Here is a 20,513-nt window from a genome sequence, read left to right on the forward strand (position 1 = left end):
CAATAAAACAGATACATAAGGGATAGTTGCAGTGAGGGGAGAGTTATGCCTTAGGAGAGCATATGTGCCTTAATAATCTGTTGTAAGCTCTTGCCAATTAATTATTGACATTAATTGCTTTGTACCAATAAAATACAATGAGCTATTGCTTTGTCCAATGAATATAATGAGCTCTTTTGGTGTAACTAATGACTTCAGACCACGTTTTGTTAAGGGTGTAAACTTGAGATAATGTAATAAAGAGGAGCCATTGTTGTCTCTGCTCAAGTGTGTGGGTGGGTGGGTGGGTGGGTGTTGTGTGTCTGTCTCTACAATGACCCAAGGTGACCTCCAGAAGTGCCTCCAAGCTCACCCAGCCTGAGATTCTGTGACCCTCAGAATAAAGCAGGTTGCAGTTTCCTAAGGACAAATGAAAAAGCTCCACACATGGCAGGAGTCTCCTGACCTCACCAAAGTGGATTATGTCACATGTCTCCCTTCTGCAGAGTCCTCCCTGGAGTGATCATGTCCCTCAGTGTCACTCCTTGAGGCTGAGAGAAATCTTTGCCCATGATCATTGGTCTGGGTGATCAATCTCTAATTCAGAACTGGTTTTCCGGGCTTGAATAGAATTGCTTCAAAGTTGCTTCAAATATAATGCACTATACTGGAAGTTATAGTTATATACCCTGTACTGGGTAGTAAGTAATTCGGATAAAGATCTTTTCGTTTAATTGTGATCATAACAACCACTTTATTTGTCTATAAATATATCCTACATCCTATGGAACACAGTTGTATAAAGGTTCACTTACACCTATAACTATCCTTTAAACATAAACTACTGACAAATTCTAAGGCTAATACTACATCCAACTGCACTCTGGCTCCTCTCTGAGAAGTTTAGGAAGCAAGGAGATCCCTTCCGCTCCCTGTGACTCAAGGGGAGTGTCTCGTGCCTGCTCCCTGCACAGCTCTCCAGGTGGTGCTGTCGGTCTCGGGCCAGCTGTGACTGCAGCAGGGACACCTGAAAGAGGCACAAGGCCCGGCTCAGACAAGCCCACGCTGGCAGCAGCATCCACAGCCCCACGGTACCGGCTGTCAGGGCAGACACAGCCTCCAACTGCAGCCCTCACCAACACTCTGCCCTTGGGGAAGGGGAAAGGAACAGGCTCCCAGACTGGCCCTGAACAGAGCTCAGATGATCAACAAGTCCGGTCCAAGGCTGCCAAACCCTTCCCACGTACATCCCTCAGCCCCCACAGGTCTAGCAGAGAGAGTTCCAACAGCAGCGAGGAACCCAACTCTGATTTCCAAAGGACACATTTGGGCCACTGAGCCCTTGCTCCACAGGCTGTGCATCAGCAGGAGGGCTACTGCTGCTCCCCTGAGCTGCTGGAGCTTCTTTCAGAAGTTGACCTATTTTGGTGGTCAGACTTGGAGACCCTGAACGTAAGGGACTCTGGGGGGAACACTCTCCTAAAAGTTCTGATTCTTCTTCCTTCAGGTTCCACCTGCACATTGGATGGGAGAAAGGGTCACAGAAATCCGTCAGCAAACATGGAGCAAAAGAACCTCTGGACATCAATGCAAGATCTCTGCTCTGAGACCCTGAATTGCACCAGACAACACTGGGGGCAAAAAGCTCTCGCTGGGGGCTGCGCAAGAGAGGCCAGTGTGTGTCCAGGGACACGGGGCCAGGGAGGGAGACAGTGCAGTGAAGGCACCTTTGAGAAAGCCCTGGGCTGCCGCAAGAGACAGAACAAACAAAAGGGTGCGCCCACAGCAGGGACAGGGAGAGGCAAGGAAACAAGCAGGGCAGTGCAAAGCACTGCCTGGGCAAACGTGCTGTGTTCCAGAGGAGCCTGAGGCTCTGTGGAGGCACAGAAAGCCCATTTTACCTGCTCAAGGGTTCTCCTGGGCTCAGTGGTTCATTCAGGAGACTCTGTCTTTTCCTGAGCTGATGCAAGCGGTAGCTGAGGTTCCAGCCTGGTCTGTGAGACACGTAACAGCTGCTCCTCTTGTGCTCCAACAGCCTGCTGGGGATTCAGAGGGGAGATGATTGCCTTATTTCAAACACCACAAGAGCTGTCCCTCAGAAATCTCCAGCTTGGCAAGCATCCTTTGCCCAAGTAGGCCTGGACTGACAGGGATATAGAGTCCCACTTCTTTATGGGAAACGTCACTGGAATTCTTCAGGGACATTGGAGTGGACTGAAGGTCAGTGCCTCTGCCTACCTGGAGATGAGACTGGCCCATGCAGTTGTCAGGAGATTTTCTCTGCAGCATCACTAACTTTTTCTTCAAAGTCCCTTTGGCCAATTCACTCTTCCTCAGTGCAGAAGTCAGAAGCTGTCCATTGTCTGTCCCTTTGATTTCTTCTGTTCCTCTTTTCTTCAAGGCAGCAGCAGTCCCATGGTCCAACTCTTCTTGCATGTCTTCCCTCTCCACTTCCAGTTCCTGGGTTATCTTCTTCCGTCTTTGGATGTCAGGTGCACCCATTTCCTTCTTCATTTCCAGGTCTCTCAGCTGCTGTTGGTACAATTCCCGTTCATGCTGCCAAAACAGGGAGAAGAAGACTCACTCATTGCCTCTCTTGGTTTGCTTCTCATACCAGATCTGGACTCCTGCTGCAGGGGCAGGCACGTGCTGCCCCTCTCTCTCTCTCTGCCTCTCGGGCTGCTGCAGACCTTGGCTGGGCCCCCCTTGACGCTGCCTCTTTCCCAGCTCGCTCAGCCCATCCCAGCTTCCTTTCTGCCCTTCCCCGACCTCTGGCAGCTCCACTCCCGTGTTCCTTTGGGCACGAGCTGCCAGAACTGCAGCCAGGATCTCAAGTCAATGCTAAGCAGGATTTAGGCAGTGCCATGAGGATGTGCTGTCCATCAGGAAGGAAGGAGAGCAAACACCCTCAGCATTTCATTCCAAGGCCTTGGGGCAACAGGAGTGCTTTTCCAACACTCCTGTGTAGAGTTTCCAGGGCAGCATCCCCGAGAGCCCCACTGCCCTCTCTTGCAGCACCAATGGCCAGATCAGTCTGTCATTCCCTGCTGCCACTCAGGACGAGTTCTCCCCTTGCAGGCACACGTCCTGATCTGCATCAGCACTTGGCTTTCCTCTCTTCTCTCCCCACTGCCTGCTCTCACATGGCCAAGGCCAAACACCTTTCAATTAACAGCAAACTTGGTCTTCTCACCCCTCCTGCCAGCTCCAGATATTTAGAAATCTGAACATGGATTTGGACACCAGAAATTGCCCAAACCATGCAATGTCAATAGAGACAGTGTGGACATGGAGAACTAAAGCTTCCAGGGCACGGAACTCCAGCATGGAGGAAAATCAGCAGCCTCAGTGCTAACTGGCTTTGACATGGCTACAACATCATTTCCTCCTTATTCAGAGGAATGAAATTAGGAAAGGTAAAATGGAAAAAGGTGCTCCTTAGAACTGGCAACACAAGGGGCAAACATAGCTGGGAAATGGCCCTTTGTGGCATCTGCCATTCTCACCAGAAGATCCTTCCTTTCCTTCTCCTGACTCTCCAATTTCCTCCGAAGATATTCCATCTCCTGACGAACAGTCACAGCCTCTTTCTTCAGGGCAGTGGCCTCTTCCTTCAGGCCCGTTCTTAGAAAGATTTTCTGGTGTTCTGCCCTCCATAATGCTGCAGGAGGGAAGGGGAAAGAGAAGGGGGAAAGCAAAGTAAAGCAAACTGATGGGCATCCTGCAGAGACAATGGCACTGTCTTCTCTGCCTGACTGGGTTTGCCAAGTCTTAAGCCCACAAGATCTTCCAAACCTGAGAGAAATGAAGGAAACTTCCAGGCAGAGAAAAAAGCAGGAATGGCAGGGGCAAGGTTCAGAGGAATAGCAAAGTGTGTTTGCTCCTGGCCTTGTGCAGAGTGAGCAATCCAAGAGAGACAAAGCAGCAGGGATGCCTGTGCAGCCCTGCTCCAGAGGGGCCAATAGCCTGGAGGCTCTGGCAGGGCCCAAAGCTTGGTGGAATTGAGCTGAGGCATCCAGCTCCAGCTGCTTAGCACAGACACAGCACCTGAAAGGCACCAGCTGTGTATGGGATCAGCCACAGCAGAGCCAGTTGGCACTGCCAGCCACAGCATCGTTCTCAAGAAAAGGCTTTCACAGGCACTTGGATGGATAAATCTCATACTGGTTGTTTTTCCTGTCTGCCATCTCTGGGCACAGGCCTTTACCTCTGCATGGGATCAGAGATCCCCGCTGGTGGAACAGGATGGGGCAATGGATGGGAGAGGAGTTGTACCTTGCTGAGTTTCCTCCAACAGTGTCTGCAGCTCCTGATTGCAGGCCTTGATTTGGTTGTTGTCAGCCTCAGCCATCCTCAGCTCCATCTCCATGGCCTCACAGTGTATGGCCATGGCCTCTGCTCTTTCCTCAGAGCTCTGGAGCCTCAGACGCAGCTCAGACACCTCAGCCTCCAGCACATGCACAGCGTCCCTCAAGCTCTGTTCTCCTGCTCGGGACTTTTCCAGCTCCTGCAGCAGCTCCTTCTCTCGAGTGTCCTGCTGAGCTGCCTTCTCTGTCACTGCATCCTGCAGGGCCCCTGTCTGGAAGATGGATGCAGAGAGCCTCAGGGACTGGGCTGCTCCTGAGGCAGCAGAGCGGGCAGTAGGGAGAGCATTGAAGGAGAAATGACTTCAGGCAGAAATACACCAGAAACAGAAGGTGCAGAACCAAGGATTCCAGTGGAGACAAAGGTAGAGAAAACAGGGAAAGGGAGGCAAGAGGCACCCTTGAGGCTGCAGCTCTGAACACGGGCTGAACTGGCTGTGGTGGAAGTGCCCTGCCCAGCCTGCCATAGCCACGTCTGTGTCCCCACATTGCTCAGTGCCTGGCACAGGCACCAATCCTGTCAGGGACAGCACTGCTAACAGAGGGACAGAGAAGCTCCAGAGGAGTGTGGTGCTGCTTCTCCTCCCAGATTTCCTGCTGGGACCCAGGAGAGAATGGGAGAAAACATCGGCAGCAGACACCAGATCCAGCCTTGGCCTGAGGGTGCAGCCGCAGCAGCCCTGGGCAGAACACGGCGGCAGTGGATGCTGCTGGGAGGGGAAAGAGGTTGGGGCCCCCATGCCAAAGGTGGTGTTGTGTGTCCCTGGAGAAGAGGATGGAGTGCACAGCTTACCTGGGTGTTGAGCTCCTGCAGTTGTCCTGCACGGCTTGAAGAGAGGTGTTCAGCCTGCTGAAGAGCAGAATGAAACTGAGACAGCTGATTGTTCAGTGCCACGTTCTTTTCTTCCAGCTCTGTGAGGTGCATATTCCTTTCCTCCAGAGACTGAATCAGCCTAGAAGGGAAGCATGCAACTCATTACTAATGGTATCACATTTTATAAACTCCTATGATTTGCACCATCTTGGAGAAAACTGCTCTGTCCGATGAGGTTTGTCTAAACAACTTGGCTGTTTGTTCCCCCTGCAGTCACAGCCCAGCATGTGCCCACTCTGCTTTTGTTCCTGAAAGAACAGGGAGTTCCTGCCTACATGGCCTACCTTCTATTTGAGATGGGAATGTGAATACAAACCTAACAAAGTCCTGCAATGAAGACATTAGGGGAGAGGGAGAATTTTCTTCTGACTAACCAGGCTCCAAGGGGAAGAGGTTTGGTCAACATGGAAGAGACATTTCCTTCCCCCATCTTGTATGTCCAGGTGGGAGGAGCAGCACCCTACAGCCAGGGGATGTCTGGGAAGTTCCCTGAGATTTACCAGCACCCATCCTACTTTCAGCTGGAGGAACAAAGGCCCAAGGCAGAAGTGGCAACAGAGGCTTGGAGCTCAAGCTGATGGAAGATGCAGAAACCTCCAGGCAAGCAAGAGTGCTCTGCCTTTCCTTTGTCTTCTTCTTGGAAGAAGAATCCTGTGGCACTGAAGACTGGCTTGACTTGATCAGCTGGAGGAGCCCCCCTAACCTTGCTCAGGTTTCTTGCATTCTTTGCACAGTCAGTAACACCTGTGAGTGTGGAGGGTGGCAGGGACCCTGCTTGAGCCCCTCCAGGCACCGGGGGGCATTTTATCAGGAACAATGCACCAGAGACATTCTTGTTTCTCGGGTGCCTCCCAGGGCAATCTCCCAGGGCTGGATCAGCACTCAGGGCCTTAAGAAGGTTCAGCCCAGCAAAGGCATCAGATGCCAGGCTGATCAGATCCCAAAGGATTCAAGTTACAGCAGCCAAGGTGGAGCTGATGGATGTAGCCAGCTCCTTACACTGCAGCTCCAGCACTGTTAACACACCCACCTAACCTAACCTAACCTAACTTAACCTAACCTAACCTAACCTAACAGCACAACACTCCCTAGAGGGAAAGAGCTACCCCGAAAGCCTTTGTCTTCAGAAAAAAACTAACTGAAGGCTTAAAATGTTAGAGAATGAACACAACATACAGATAATGAGATGTGTCTTCATGGAGACTTCAGAATCTGCCACTTAGGAAATGCTGCCAGAGCCCCAGGCAGGTGCAAAGATGGCAAAGAGGGAATGCATTCACCACATTGCAGAGTCCCACAGGCTTTCATTTACCTGTCATTTTCTCTCTTTAGGGAAGTCGCAAAAGCATGCAGTTCTGAATTTTGCATTGCCACTTCTTCCCATTGTTTCGATTCCCTCTCCATTATCTGTAGCTGTACTTGGAGCTCCTTCTTCTCTTGTTCTGCCCCCTCCAGCCTCTTCTGGATGTTTTCAGTCTCCAGCATCTTCTGCCGTGACTCTTCCTGCGCCTCACTCACATCTTGCTGGGCTCTCTGGACTGTGCTTTCCAGGAACTCTCGGGAGGCTGCCAGCTGAGATGTCAACTCTTCCACCTCCAGTCAAACAGAACAAAGCAGTCAGAGGTGACAGCCACAGCCTGCTACTGTCAGCCACAGTAGAGGCCATGAGGAAAGGGAAAGGACAACTTTCCATTTCTCCCTGTCCTGAAAGCACCAGATTCACAATGGATATGGACAACTTGGTTAAGTCTCTAAGTGGCCCGCTATGGGCACCTAAAACAGCACCTCCAAAACCAAGGCTAGCAAGAAGAGGCCAGCAGGAGTCCATGCTGATGGTTGCTGGCCAACAGCCCAGAGGACTGGCCCAGCTGTCCAGGAGGCAGCAGCTGAGATTCAGTAGAGCACTGAGTGTCCTCCAGAGCAGCTGCCATGGAGCCCCCACAGCATGAGGCAGCCCCAGGGATCAGCCCATCAGCTGCTGCTCTGCCATGGAAAAACAAGAAGGCCACAGAGTCCTCCCTGGGTGACTGCAGTGCCACTGCTGTTTCACTCACCTGCTTTTGTACAGCATCCCTCTGCTCAAGGAGGACATTCATCTCCTCTCTGATGCTCTGAAGCTCTTCATTGTGCCTCCTCTGCTCTGCCTGGATTTCAGTATGAGCTTCCTGCAGCTCAGCTTGCAGCTTTGCCTTGATGGTCTGGCAACAAAATGCAGAACAAATTCTTGGGACCTGCCCTCAGGCTCAGATTTTTGCACTTGCTGTCTCGAAATCCCATTTATTCAGCTACTCCTTCTGGCTTCTCGACCCAGCTCTACTTGCACTGCAAGCCCTCCTTCCTGGGGCTGAGCTCTGGAGCTTACCAGGCTCTGTGCTCCCACAGCCTGAGGCAGCCCTTGCCCCCTCAGTCCCAGGAGCTGCCTTTTGTGCCCTTGTCCCTGCCCTGCACTCCATTCCCTGCCTACTCAGACTTACCTGTCCCTTCTCTTGCTGCTCTTTCACCTCCTGCCTGAGCTGCTGGACCTGCTGGCACGCTTGGCTGAGATCTCCCCGAATTTGGACCAGTGCCTCTGTTAAAGCCGTCTTCTCATACTGCTCTTCCTGCAGCAACTGCACAGAAGCAAAGAGCAGAGGGTTTCACACTTGCCTGCAACATCTGTGTGGCAAGAGGCAAAGACGGATGGGCTCACGCGCCCTCAGAGCACTTGGCTGCTGCTCCCCTGGGCCACTGTCTGCCCCGGGGAGCCACAGCTGCCCAGGAAGTGACTTAAACCACAGCCCAGAAGACATCTCTGGGATACTCTTCAGAAATACTCCAGACAAGTCATTAAACTAATTTTTCTCATCCTTCTCAGCATTCCTCAGGAGCCCTGTGCAGAGCCAGCCAGTGCCACCTCGCAGGCAGCAGAGGACAAGGAGCACCTGTGCTCTGGGCTCAAAGGTTCACAGCATCTGCCCTATGCAGCTCTGATACCCTGGGCTGCAAAAGCCTCTGCCACTGTTACCTTGGAGCTGCTGTGTCAGGCCCTGCTGCCTTGCCTGGGACCTGACAGCTCCTTGCCAACAAACATCCCTACTCCAAACGCGATGTTGTGACCCAAAAATACTGCATCTTCCACATCTGCCAATACAATTTACTCTAAGCACCAGCAGTGCAGCTGCTGCTGCTCAGATCTCCTGGTACAAAACTCTGCTGGGTTTAGTCCGTCGCCCTGCTCACCTGCTCCATTCCTTCCCACACCAAATCCAAATCCCCACGTGTTGCCATGATCTTGTGTGGGCACAGGAGAAGCAGCTCCCCATGCCCAGCATTTGGCCTGCAGCTGATTTGAACAGCAAACTCCAGAGCTGTAGCAGTCATTCTGGGCGTGCCAGGAAACAATCTGGCAGTCAATGGTCTCTGGCTGGGGCCAGGCAGACAGACAAGGCTGCCTGCTGCAGCCTGGGCTGCTTTGGCCAAGTAGGCCTGGACTGACAGGGATACAGAGTCCCACTTCTTTATGGGAAACGTCACTGGAATTCTTCAGGGACATTGGAGTGGACTGAAGGTCAGTGCCTCTGCCTACCTGGAGATGAGACTGGCCCATGCAGTTGTCAGGAGATTCTCCCTGCAGGATCACTAACTTTTTCTTCAAAGTCCCTTTGGCCACTTCACTCTTCCTCAGTGCAGAAATCTGGAGTTGTCCATTCTCTGTCCCTTTGATTTCTTCTGTTCCTCTCTTCTTCAAGGCAGCAGCAGTCCCATGGTCCAACTCTTCTTGCATGTCTTCCCTCTCCACTTCCAGTTCCTGGGTTATCTTCTTCCGTCTTTGGATGTCAGGTGCACCCATGTCCTTCTTCATTTCCAGGTCTCTCAGCTGCTGTTGGTACAATTCCCGTTCATGCTGCCAAAACAGGGAGAAGAAGACTCACTCATTGCCTCTCTTGGTTTGCTTCTCATACCAGATCTGGACTCCTGCTGCAGGGGCAGGCACGTGCTGCCCCTCTCTCTCTCTCTGCCTCTCGGGCTGCTGCAGACCTTGGCTGGGCCCCCCTTGACGCTGCCTCTTTCCCAGCTCGCTCAGCCCATCCCAGCTTCCTTTCTGCCCCTCCCCGACCTCTGGCAGCTCCACTCCCGTGTTCCTTTGGGCACGAGCTGCCAGAACTGCAGCCAGGATCTCAAGTCAATGTTAAGCAGGATTTAGGCAGTGCCATGAGGATGTGCTGTCCATCAGGAAGGAAGGAGAGCAAACACCCTCAGCATTTCATTCCAAGGCCTTGGGGCAACAGGAGTGCTTTTCCAACACTCCTGTGTAGAGTTTCCAGGGCAGCATCCCCGAGAGCCCCACTGCCCTCTCTTGCAGCACCAATGGCCAGATCAGTCTGTCATTCCCTGCTGCCACTCAGGACGAGTTCTCCCCTTGCAGGCACACGTCCTGATCTGCATCAGCACTTGGCTTTCCTCTCTTCTCTCCCCACTGCCTGCTCTCACATGGCCAAGGCCAAACACCTTTCAATTAACAGCAAACTTGGTCTTCTCACCCCTCCTGCCAGCTCCAGATATTTAGAAATCTGAACATGGATTTGGACACCAGAAATTGCCCAAACCATGAAATGTCAATGGAGACAGTGTGGACATGGAGAACTAAAGCTTCCAGGGCACGGAACTCCAGCATGGAGGAAAATCAGCAGCCTCAGTGCTAACTGGCTTTGACATGGCTACAACATCATTTCCTCCTTATTCAGAAGAATGCAATTAGGAAAGTTAAACTGGAAAAAGGTGCTCCTTAGAACTGGTAACACAGGGTGCAAACATAGCTGGGAAATGGCCCTTTGTGGTATCTGCCATTCTCACCAGAAAATCCTTCCTTTCCTTCTCCTGGCTCTCCAATTTCCTCTGCAGTGATTCCATCTCCTGACGAAGTGTCACAGCCTCTTCCTTCAAGGCAGTGGCCTCCTCCTTCAGGCCCGTACTTAGAAAGATCTTCTGCTGTTCTGCCCTCCATACTGCTGCAGGAGGGAAAGGGAAAGAGAAGGGGAAAAGCAAAGTAAAGCAAACTGATGGACACCCTGCAGAGACAACAGCACTGTCTTCTCTGCCTGACTGGGTTTGCCAGGCCCTAAACCTCCAAGAGCTCCCGAAACTTACAGAAATGAAGGAAACTTACAGGCAGAGAAAAAAGCAGGAATGGCAGGGGCAAGGTTCACAGGAATAGCAAAGTGTGTTTGCTCTTGGCCTTGTGCAGAGTGAACAATCCAAGAGAGACAAAGCAGCAGGGATGCCTGTGCAGCCCTGCTCCAGAGGGGCCAATAGCCTGGAGGCTCTGGCAGGGCCTGGAGCAGGAGAGAATTTGCCTCAGGCATCCAGCTCCAGCTGCTTAGCACAGACACAGCACCTGAAAGGCACCAGCTGTGTATGGGATCAGCCACAGCAGAGCCAGTTGGCACTGCCAGCCACAGCATCGTTCTCAAGAAAAGGCTTTCACAGGCACTTGGATGGAAAAATCTCATACTGGTTGTTTTTCCTGTCTGCCATCTCTGGGCACAGGCCTTTACCTCTGCATGGGATCAGAGATCCCCGCTGGTGGAACAGGATGGGGCAATGGATGGGAGAGAAGTTGTACCTTGCTGAGTTTCCTCCAACAGTGTCTGCAGCTCCTGATTGCAGGCCTTGATTTGGTTGTTGTCAGCCTCAGCCATCCTCAGCTCCATCTCCATGGCCTCACAGTGTGTGGCCATGGCCTCTGCTCTTTCCTCAGAGCTCTGGAGCCTCAGACGCAGCCCAGACATCTCAACCTGCAGCACATGCACAGCGTCCCTCAAGCTCTGTTCTCCTGCTCGGGACTTTTCCAGCTCCTGCAGCAGCTCCTTCTCTCGAGTGTCCTGCTGAGCTGCCTTCTCTGTCACTGCATCCTGCATAGCCTGGATCTGGAAGATGGATGCAGAGAGCCTCAGGGACTGGGCTGCTCCTGAGGCAGCAGAGCGGGCAGTAGGGAGAGCATTGAAGGAGAAATGACTTCAGGCAGAAATACACCAGAAACAGAAGGTGCAGAACCAAGGATTCCAGTGGAGACAAAGGTAGAGAAAACAGGGAAAGGGAGGCAAGGGACACCCTTGAGGCTGCAGCTCTGAACACGGGCTGAACTGGCTGTGGTGGAAGTGCCCTGCCCAGCCTGCCATAGCCACGTCTGTGTCCCCACATTGCTCAGTGCCTGGCACAGGCAGCAATCCTGTCAGGGACAGCACTGCTAACAGAGGGACAGAGAAGCTCCAGAGGAGTGTGGTGCTGCTTCTCCTCCCAGATTTCCTGCTGGGACCCAGGAGAGAATGGGAGAAAACATCGGCAGCAGACACCAGATCCAGCCTTGGCCTGAGGGTGCAGCCGCAGCAGCCCTGGGCAGAACACGGCGGCAGTGGATGCTGCTGGGAGGGGAAAGAGGTTGGGGCCCCCATGCCAAAGGTGGTGTTGTGTGTCCCTGGAGAAGAGGATGGAGTGCACAGCTTACCTGGGTGTTGAGCTCCTGCAGTTGTCCTGCACGGCTTGAAGAGAGGTGTTCAGCCTGCTGAAGAGCAGAATGAAACTGAGACAGCTGATTGTTCAGTGCCACGTTCTTTTCTTCCAGCTCTGTGAGGTGCATATTCCTTTCCTCCAGAGACAGAATCAGCCTAGAAGGGAAGCATGCAACTCATTACTAATGGTATCACATTTTATAAACTCCTATGATTTGCACCATCTTGGAGAAAACTGCTCTGTCCGATGAGGTTTGTCTAAACAACTTGGCTGTTTGTTCCCCCTGCAGTCACAGCCCAGCATGTGCCCACTCTGCTTTTGTTCCTGAAAGAACAGGGAGTTCCTGCCTACATGGCCTACCTTCTATTTGAGATGGGAATGTGAATACAAACCTAACAAAGTCCTGCAATGAAGACATTAGGGGAGAGGAAGAATTTTCTTCTGACTAACCAGGCTCCAAGGGGAAGAGGTTTGGTCAACATGGAAGAGACATTTCCTTCCCCCATCTTGTATGTCCAGGTGGGAGGAGCAGCACCCTACAGCCAGGGGATGTCTGGGAAGTTCCCTGAGATTTACCAGCACCCATCCTACTTTCAGCTGGAGGAACAAAGGCCCAAGGCAGAAGTGGCAACAGAGGCTTGGAGCTCAAGCTGATGGAAGATGCAGAAACCTCCAGGCAAGCAAGAGTGCTCTGCCTTTCCTTTGTCTTCTTCTTGGAAGAAGAATCCTGTGGCACTGAAGACTGGCTTGACTTGATCAGCTGGAGGAGCCCCCCTAACCTTGCTCAGGTTTCTTGCATTCTTTGCACAGTCAGTAACACCTGTGAGTGTGGAGGGTGGCAGGGACCCTGCTTGAGCCCCTCCAGGCACCGGGGGGCATTTTATCAGGAACAATGCACCAGAGACATTCTTGTTTCTCGGGTGCCTCCCAGGGCTGGATCAGCACTCAGGGCCCTAAGAAGTTTAAGGACAGCAAAGGCATCAGGTGCCAGGCTGATCAGATCCCAAAGGCTTCAAGTTACAGCAGCCAAGGTGGAGCTGATGGATGTAGCCAGCTCCTTACACTGCAGCTCCAGCACTGTTAACACACCCACCTAACCTAACCTAACAGCACAACACTCCCTAGAGGGAAAGAGCTACCCCAAAAGCCTTTGTCTTCAGAAAAAAACTAACTGAAGGCTTAAAATGTTAGAGAATGAACACAACATACAGATAATGAGATGTGTCTTCATGGAGAGTTCAGAATCTGCCACTTAGGAAATGCTGCCAGAGCCCCAGGCAGGTGCAAAGATGGCAAAGAGGGAATGCATTCACCACATTGCAGAGTCCCACAGGCTTTCATTTACCTGTCATTTTCTCTCTTTAGGGAAGTTGCAAAAGCATGCAGTTCTGAATTTTGCATTGCCACTTCTTCCCATTGATTCCATTCCCTCTCCATTATCTGTAGCTGTACTTGGAGCTCCTTCTTCTCTTGTTCTGCCCCCTCCAGCCTCTTCTGGATGTTTTCAGTCTCCAGCATCTTCTGCCGTGACTCTTCCTGCGCCTCACTCACATCGTGCTGGGCTCTCTGGACTGTGCTTTCCAGGAACTCTCGGGAGGCTGCCAGCTGAGATGTCAACTCTTCCACCTCCAGTCAAACAGAACAAAGCAGTCAGAGGTGACAGCCACAGCCTGCTACTGTCAGCCACAGTAGAGGCCATGAGGAAAGGGAAAGGACAACTTTCCATTTCTCCCTGTCCTGAAAGCACCAGATTCACAATGGATATGGACAACAAGTCTCTCTAAGTGGCCCGCTATGGGCACCTAAAACAGCACCTCCCAAACCAAGAAGAGGCCAGCAGGAGTCCATGTTGATGGTTGCTGGCCAACTGGCCCAGCTGTCCAGGAGGCAGCAGCTAAGATTCAGCAGAGCACTGAGTGTCCTTCAGAGCTGCTGCCATGGAGCCCCCACAGCATGAGGCAGCCCCAGGGATCAGCCCATCAGCTGCTGCTCTGCCATGGAAAAGCAAGAAGGCTGCGGAGTCCTCCCTGGGTGACTGCAGTGCCACTGCTGTTTCACTCACCTGATTTTTCTCATTCTTGTCAGCATTCCTGCTATACCCTCCCTGTGCCCACAAAAGAAAAGTCCTACAATCTCACTTTGGCACTGAACACCTACCAGCACACACCAGAAGGGGAGTGGTAGGAGAACAGTGAAGAATCTCTGAGGTATGTCAGAAAAACAGAACACAAGAGCAGCACAAAAATCTCAGCTTAAAGCTGATGTTTCTGCCTGGCTTCCTATGAGAGGGCTCATTCCTGGTCCCAAAGACAGACCCGATCACCTTTCACCTGCCCAAATTCAATGGAGAAGACATGGAGGACATGCTCCACAGAGCCCCCATAGCCTGCCATCTCCACAGCTCCAGCCTTGCAAAAAATTACACCAGTTCTCCCTTCAGAACCATTACCTGTCGCTTGGCATTTTCAAATCTAATTTGTTCGTCTTGTTGTTGGGCCTGCAGGGTGGCAACTTTCTGCCTCAGCTCAAGCAGCACCTTCTCGTGTTCCCGCTCTCTCTTTGCCTTCTCTTCTTCCCATTGCTCCAGCATCTCCTGCAACTCTGCATGGTGTCTTTCTTGCTCATTTTTCTGAGGAGGGGAGAAAAATTTTCAAGATGAAGTTGCAGGCAAGCTCCTTGCTGAAAGATGTGAAGCTTCATCCATCCCACAAACCCCAACCTGAAAAGACAACAGCACTGGCTTTCTGCACTCCAGAAACCACGTCCTGTCAGGGAATTTAAAAGGAGGCTCAGCAGCTGCAAGAATCACAGCCTCATGGAATCATTTCTGTTGGGAAAAACCTTCACAAGCATTGAGCCCAAGCACTCACAAAAGGAGGTGTCACCTTCCCCTCCCTGATGCCCCAGCCACAAGGACTGAAGGACCAGGGGCCTGTTCCATTGGCTTCCAAGCCAAACCTAATCCCTGTGTCAGTCATGGAGGCACAGCAAGAAAGGACCTGAGTTCCCACTCCTGCAGCCAGAAGCACTGATGGCATCTGCTCCACGTTGGCATCTGCTCCATGTTGGCATCTGCTCCACGTTGGCATCTGCTCCGTGGCAGGAGGGACTCAGGGATGATCCTGCCCTGGGCTGCCACACTTTGGGTGGGCACTGCCCAACCTGCTCTGGAACTCGTCTCACGCCCTCACTGGAGCCGTGGCTGCATTTACTGTCCCAGCACCATCCTGGGGGGCTTCACACACCTCCAAGTCTGAGCTGCTGGCTCTGCTGCCCAGCCCAGCAGCAAGAGGCCTCTGGCAGAGGATTGCTGCCCTTTCTCACCCTCAGGCTCTGCTTGTGCTGAACCTTCCCACAGGCCCAGCTTGGACAATTCAGAAGCATATTGTCCCCTACCAGGTCTTGCAGGAGCTTGTTTATTTCCATTTGCTTGGCTGTTCCCTGAAGCCTGAGGCTTTCTTCACACCGATTCTCTGCCTGCAAGAGCTGCTGAGCTCTCTCTTCTTGTTCCTTTCTCCTGAGAGCTCTTTCTGCTTTCAGCTCTCGTTGCAGGAATTTCACTTGTCCTGCAAACATCACCAACAGCAGGAGTCAGAGTCTTTACTGACTTTACTGACCTCAGGCCCTTTCAGAGCCTCCAGCCCCACCACTCCTCAGAAGCCCTGTGGACAGAAGTGGCTTTACAGGGTGCTGAGCTTCTCTCAGCAGGGGTGGCACCACAACAAAGCACACGAGGTCCTCACCTTCTACCACTGCCTTGGCCTGTGTGACTGTGAGCACTTGAGCCTTCAGATGGTTCCTGCTCATCTCCAGCTGAGATATCTGCTGCTGAGCAGCAGACAGGCTGGATTCCAGGATGTCCTTTGCTGACCTACAAGTTGCAAATACAGAGAGACATGAGCTGCTTGCTCCTGACACCCACAGCTGGTTATTCCAGGACAACAAGGCTCAAGATCCCCACACATCAGTGTGGAAATTGGGTCACATGGAAACTCGTCCAGAGAAGGCACTTTTGTGCCATTTCCATAGCAAAGCAGGGCCCTCTGAGGGAGTGCCCTGGCCTTCCTTATGGCCTGGCACAGCACACACAGCCCAGCCCAACTCGACCTCAACAGCCAAAGCTTCACTTGCTGTTCCTGACCTATGACACTGGGGAGCTGTGCCTGGACAGGATGGGCTGACGAGCAAAGGCTCAGCCTCTGCTCACAGCCCTTCTGTCATCAGCACTTGCAAGCTGCTCTGCAGGGGGACAGAACAGACTCCTGTCCTGCCCGACTCCTGACTTTTTAATGCTCTTGAAAATGGACATAAAGGTACATCATCTTCCAGACACCGTGTATTTAAGAGACTTCAGAACTACTTGGCATGGTGCAGAAAAATCTCATGGTCATGGCAGCACTTGTAAAAAATACCAACACCCTTTTGTCTGAACAATAACTACCTGAATTCAGAGACTGCTGTTTAAACTCATGCAAGGTCAAGGAGTAGGCTTGCCACCTTTATTTTAGTGTTGTTGGCTAAGCAGGCAGTAGCCCAAGTGACTTGTCCTTCTTTACAGAGTGAGAGGGACCATGCAAAGGGACCTTGGTGGGTTTGGCAGGTGGATGCCCATCAACAATCAGCAAGAATCCCCAGAGGTCATTGAGGATTCCAAAGAGCTTTCCCTGCTGCTCTCTAACCAGCTCCAGCACCTGGCCCACACTTCTCAAGAGTGGGCTTGGAAGCAGAAAGCCTCAAGACTTTCAGCAGGAGCCTCTGGCTTCACCCAGAATGGCAGCAAGCAACAAGGGAAAACATACAGGACTTCCCCTTCTAGAACAAAACACACCCAACGTCCCCAGGTAAGAGCCTGGAATGCTCAAGATGGAGCTTCAGTTCTGAAGACCAGGATCTTGTGAAGCTACTTGGTAAGGAACGAGGGATGCCCAGAATAAGGAACCAAACCTAAGAGAAACTTGGTTTCACTCAACATCTGCATGCTTTAACTACTACTCAATTCAGGGCTGGGTGGCTTGCTTTTGACTTCCCCCAGGAGTGTGCTTGGCAGCACAAACAGGAGCCCAAGGCTGACGAGAGTTTTGCTGGTTTTAGATGTCAGAAAAATAACCTTCATATTGTGACTTTTTTTTATTTTGAGACACTTCCATTTTATGTCCATGGAATGTAAAAACATCTGAAAGACTCTGCTCCCTGCCTTTACCTGGTCTCTGCCAGCTGCTTGCAAAGCTCTTGTCGCTGCTGCTCCAGAGCTGCCAGTTGTCCCTTAAGGGCAGCCTTCTCCTGGCCCAGCAGCTCCTTCTCTCTGCGCACCTGGGCCAGAGCGTGCCCTTGGCCAAAGGATTGCCGGCGCAGCTGCTCCAGAGCCCTGCTGGATGACTCTTGCTCCTGGGAAACCTGGAAACAGGACAAGGTCCAGCTTGAGCCCTTCCTCAGGAGCCCTGTGCAGAGCCAGCCAGTGCCACCTCGCAGGCAGCCAGAGGACAAGGAGCACCTGTGCTCTGGGCTCAAAGGTTCACAGCATCTGCCCTATGCAGCTCTGATACCCTGGGCTGCAAAAGCCTCTGCCACTGTTACCTTGGAGCTGCTGTGTCAGGCCCTGCTGCCTTGCCTGGGACCTGACAGCTCCTTGCCAACAAACATCCCTACTCCAAACGCGATGTTGTGACCCAAAAACACTGCATCTTCCTCAAGTGACACTTGGCAAACAAAATTTCTATTAGGATCTATTTCAGCACTGGACATTTTCAGGAAGGTTGGGGAAAGCAATCTTGCTCCCTGAAGCACAGGAAAATACACAGGATTTCCCCAGCTAGAACAAAACCCCCATCAAAATGTCACCTCCTCACTTGTTCAGAGCAGCTCTCTGCAACAAGGGGATGCTTGGCAGGGAAATGGTTCTTGTGGTGAGCAGACATTTAGTGACTGATGGAAGTCTGGCTGATGTGGCCAATGCAGCTGTCTTGGTGCAGCAATTCACACCAACAATACCACTTACTTGTCTTACACAGAGAAGGTGTCTAATGGCCCTTGCTGCTATTCAAGCCAGATGACTAAACCATGTTTTTGAGCTCTTTTCTTCAAAAGCAAAATCTCTGCTGTGTATTTGCCAAACCTACCACATACCCCAGAACGGAGACTGTCTGAGAGGGACCATCAGAAACAAACCCTTCTCTTGCAGCTATCCTGTAACACCCAATCCAAACCTCTCCTGGCACAGCTTGGGGCCGTTTCCTCGTGTCCTGTCCCTTGCTCCCTGGGAGCAGAGCCCAACCCTCAGCTGCTGCACCTTCCTGTCACAGGAAGTTGTAGAGAGCAAGAAGGTGCCCCCTGAGCCTCCTTTTCTCCAGGCTGAGCCCCCCCAGCTCCCTCAGCTGCTCCTTGTCAAACCTGTGCTCCAGACTCTTCCCCAACTCCATCCCCTGTTTTAGAGGCTCTGTGGCTGCCCAAAGCAACAAATTTTGCAGAAGCAGGCAACACTTTGCTGATGAACATGCATATCCCTGGCTAAAAAATGTGTGTGTCATCTTGAGGCAGGTGTGCACAGCAGTGTCCCTGTCTTCTACTGCCAGAAACAGCATCTGGGCTGATCTGGCTGGCACAACTCCCACTCCCACAGGTGCTGCCTAGCAATGAGGTGTCCAGAGCCATGGTAACATCATCCCTCCTTTGCTCCAGCAGATCCCTCTGAAGCTGCAATTCCTCCAGTGTCTGCCTCTTGACTTCCAGCTCGTTCTGCAATGAGGGGTCTTCTCCCTCCAGTGCAGGCTCCACTGTACAAGAAGGGCCAAGACAAGTTTTCAAGGGAAAACCCGTCCCATTTCCTAAACCAACCTCCATCCTGTACTGCTGCTGGGCCTTTTCCACCTGGGCTGATGCTTCCTTCCACTGCTCGGTGTTCCTTTGACGCAGCCACAAGGCTCCTGGCTCTGGGATTCCGATGCATTGCTGCAGCTTTTCCCTGGACTTCCCAACGTTTTTGCAGCAACTGCAGAGACAAGGCTCAGTCAGAAGAACAAAGAGGCCTCAAGAGTCACTGATCCCATTTCCAGCACTCCAGGCTGGAGCAGGGGGCAGTGGGCTAAGGAAGACCTTGCTCTTTCCCTCCCAAGGAAATCCTCCAGAGGCAAAGGGAAAGGAAGGCAGGATTTTGCCTTCCTTCAGTGAGAAGCAGTGGCTGGGCAGGGGCACGCAAAGAACAGAATTCAGGGAAGCGGTATGGTGAGAAGAAGGAGTCTTCTATTCCAACATGGCTGTGCATGTCCCACACAGCCTTAGGAGTCATGAAAAGCCCTGACAGGACTTTGCTCAAGAGCCACACATGGTAGGGCAGGTGATTTCTTCACCCAGGAACCTCTGAACTCCCAGACCTAGAAGCAGATTGCCTCTGGAATGCAGGAGGAGGAGGAGGAGGAAATGCTCACCCTATGATTTCTTCTACCAGATTCTCCATCTGCTCATAGTGGCTTGTGGCCATTTGGGTTTCTTCATCCATTTTATCAATACGTTGCTGCACACGCTTACAATTCCCTGAGAGTTCCCGAAGCAATCCAAAGGGATCCTGTTTATCAGTGGATGTCAGAGTTGAGAGGATGCTGCCAGGATTGTCAGTGTAGATGATGGAATGGGCCATGCTGTCACCGTCGTCTATCAGCGCCTGAAAGCCCACATCCAGCTGTTAGTCAGGCATTCTCTTCCTATTCCAAAGTACCACTGAGATGCCTCTTCTGATCCCACAAGAACCAGTGTCCATTCAGTTTCAAAATCCCAGCCAGCTCAGCACAGTTTACTCACCTCAGGGGCTCGGGAGGATCGTCCCTGGTGAGAAAGTCCTCGAGCTCCCTGCAAGAGCACAGGGAAGAGCACACTCAGACTGCATGCCTGCCCCCAAGGCAGTCACCTCTAAGTGCTTCCCAGCCTGTCCCAGAGAGCAGCAATTCCAGCTGAGCTCTTCCTCCCCTCCTTGGGAATATTTTCAGCCCAGTAGTTTGACAGCAGCACAAACAAACATGCTGAAATGTGTCTCATCATTTCTAAGGACACCAAAATGGGCATTGCCCGGAGACCCATCCAACCTGGCCTTGAACACTCCCAGGGATCCAGTGGCAGCCACAGCTTCCCTGGGCAACCTATGCCAGGGCCCCAGCACCCTGACAGGGCAGAATTCCCTGCAAATATCCTATCCATCCCTGCCCTGTCTCAGTGGGAAGCCATTTTCCCTCGTCCTGTCATTGCAGGCCCCTGCCTTAAGTCGCTGTCCAGCTCTCTTGCAGGCCCTTCCTTCATGCATTGATAGGGGCTCTAAGATCACCCTGGAACCTTCTCCCACCTGGACAACCCCAACTCTTGCCTCCTTTGCCCTTGGCACAAGTACTCCAGATTTTGGGAGCATCTTCTTATTATCCCCATGGCCTCTCCTAGGCCACTGGGGATCATCTCAGAAATGTCTGAGAGAAACCCATGTTTGCCTCTGGGAAGCGCTGAGGCTGCACTGTAAATTAGGCTGAGGGGAAGGCGATGACCCTTGTTTGTGCCCATGGCCTCAATGGTGGGACAAGGATGGAGGAGGAGGAGATGTGGCTGTGCTCTGGGATGGCCAGGTGCCCCCCATTCCCTCCCAGGCCTGACCCCACAGCAAGCACCAAAGCTGCTGGAGCTCTGGAACAGCAACTGTTAAACCCTTGTTATTCCCAAAGGGAACCCTTCCCTGAGGCTCAGCCCAGGCCCACCCAGGCCCCTGCAGGGCTTGGCACAAGGAGAGCAGTGGCTTTCTCACTCACCCGTCGCGAGTCCATCCGCTCCTTGGAACG

At 52.3% G+C, this 20,513-nt stretch overlaps 1 protein-coding gene across 1 annotated transcript; it reads right to left on the reverse strand.

Moving 5' to 3' along the window:
* Nucleotides 1–1,352: 1,352 nt before the first annotated feature.
* On the reverse strand, nt 1,353–20,498 carry LOC148182794 (uncharacterized). The gene is made up of 15 exons (XM_088064753.1): nt 20,484–20,498; nt 19,498–19,545; nt 19,128–19,360; nt 18,538–18,691; nt 16,907–17,100; nt 15,450–15,577; nt 15,103–15,272; nt 14,156–14,335; nt 7,692–7,826; nt 7,272–7,415; nt 5,191–5,296; nt 4,255–4,599; nt 3,486–3,640; nt 2,218–2,535; nt 1,353–1,493 (listed from the first exon to the last, which is right to left on the reverse strand). The coding sequence occupies exons 1-15, from the start codon at nt 20,496–20,498 to the stop codon at nt 1,353–1,355; spliced, it is 2,466 nt and encodes an 821-aa protein (XP_087920879.1).
* Nucleotides 20,499–20,513: the final 15 nt, after the last annotated feature.

The sequence above is a fragment of the Pseudopodoces humilis genome, chromosome 19 (assembly GCF_049639895.1).
Source record: "Pseudopodoces humilis isolate 2021_Gansu_Grassland_sample_001 chromosome 19, ASM4963989v1, whole genome shotgun sequence".
In the NCBI taxonomy this organism is placed as follows: domain Eukaryota; kingdom Metazoa; phylum Chordata; class Aves; order Passeriformes; family Paridae; genus Pseudopodoces; species Pseudopodoces humilis.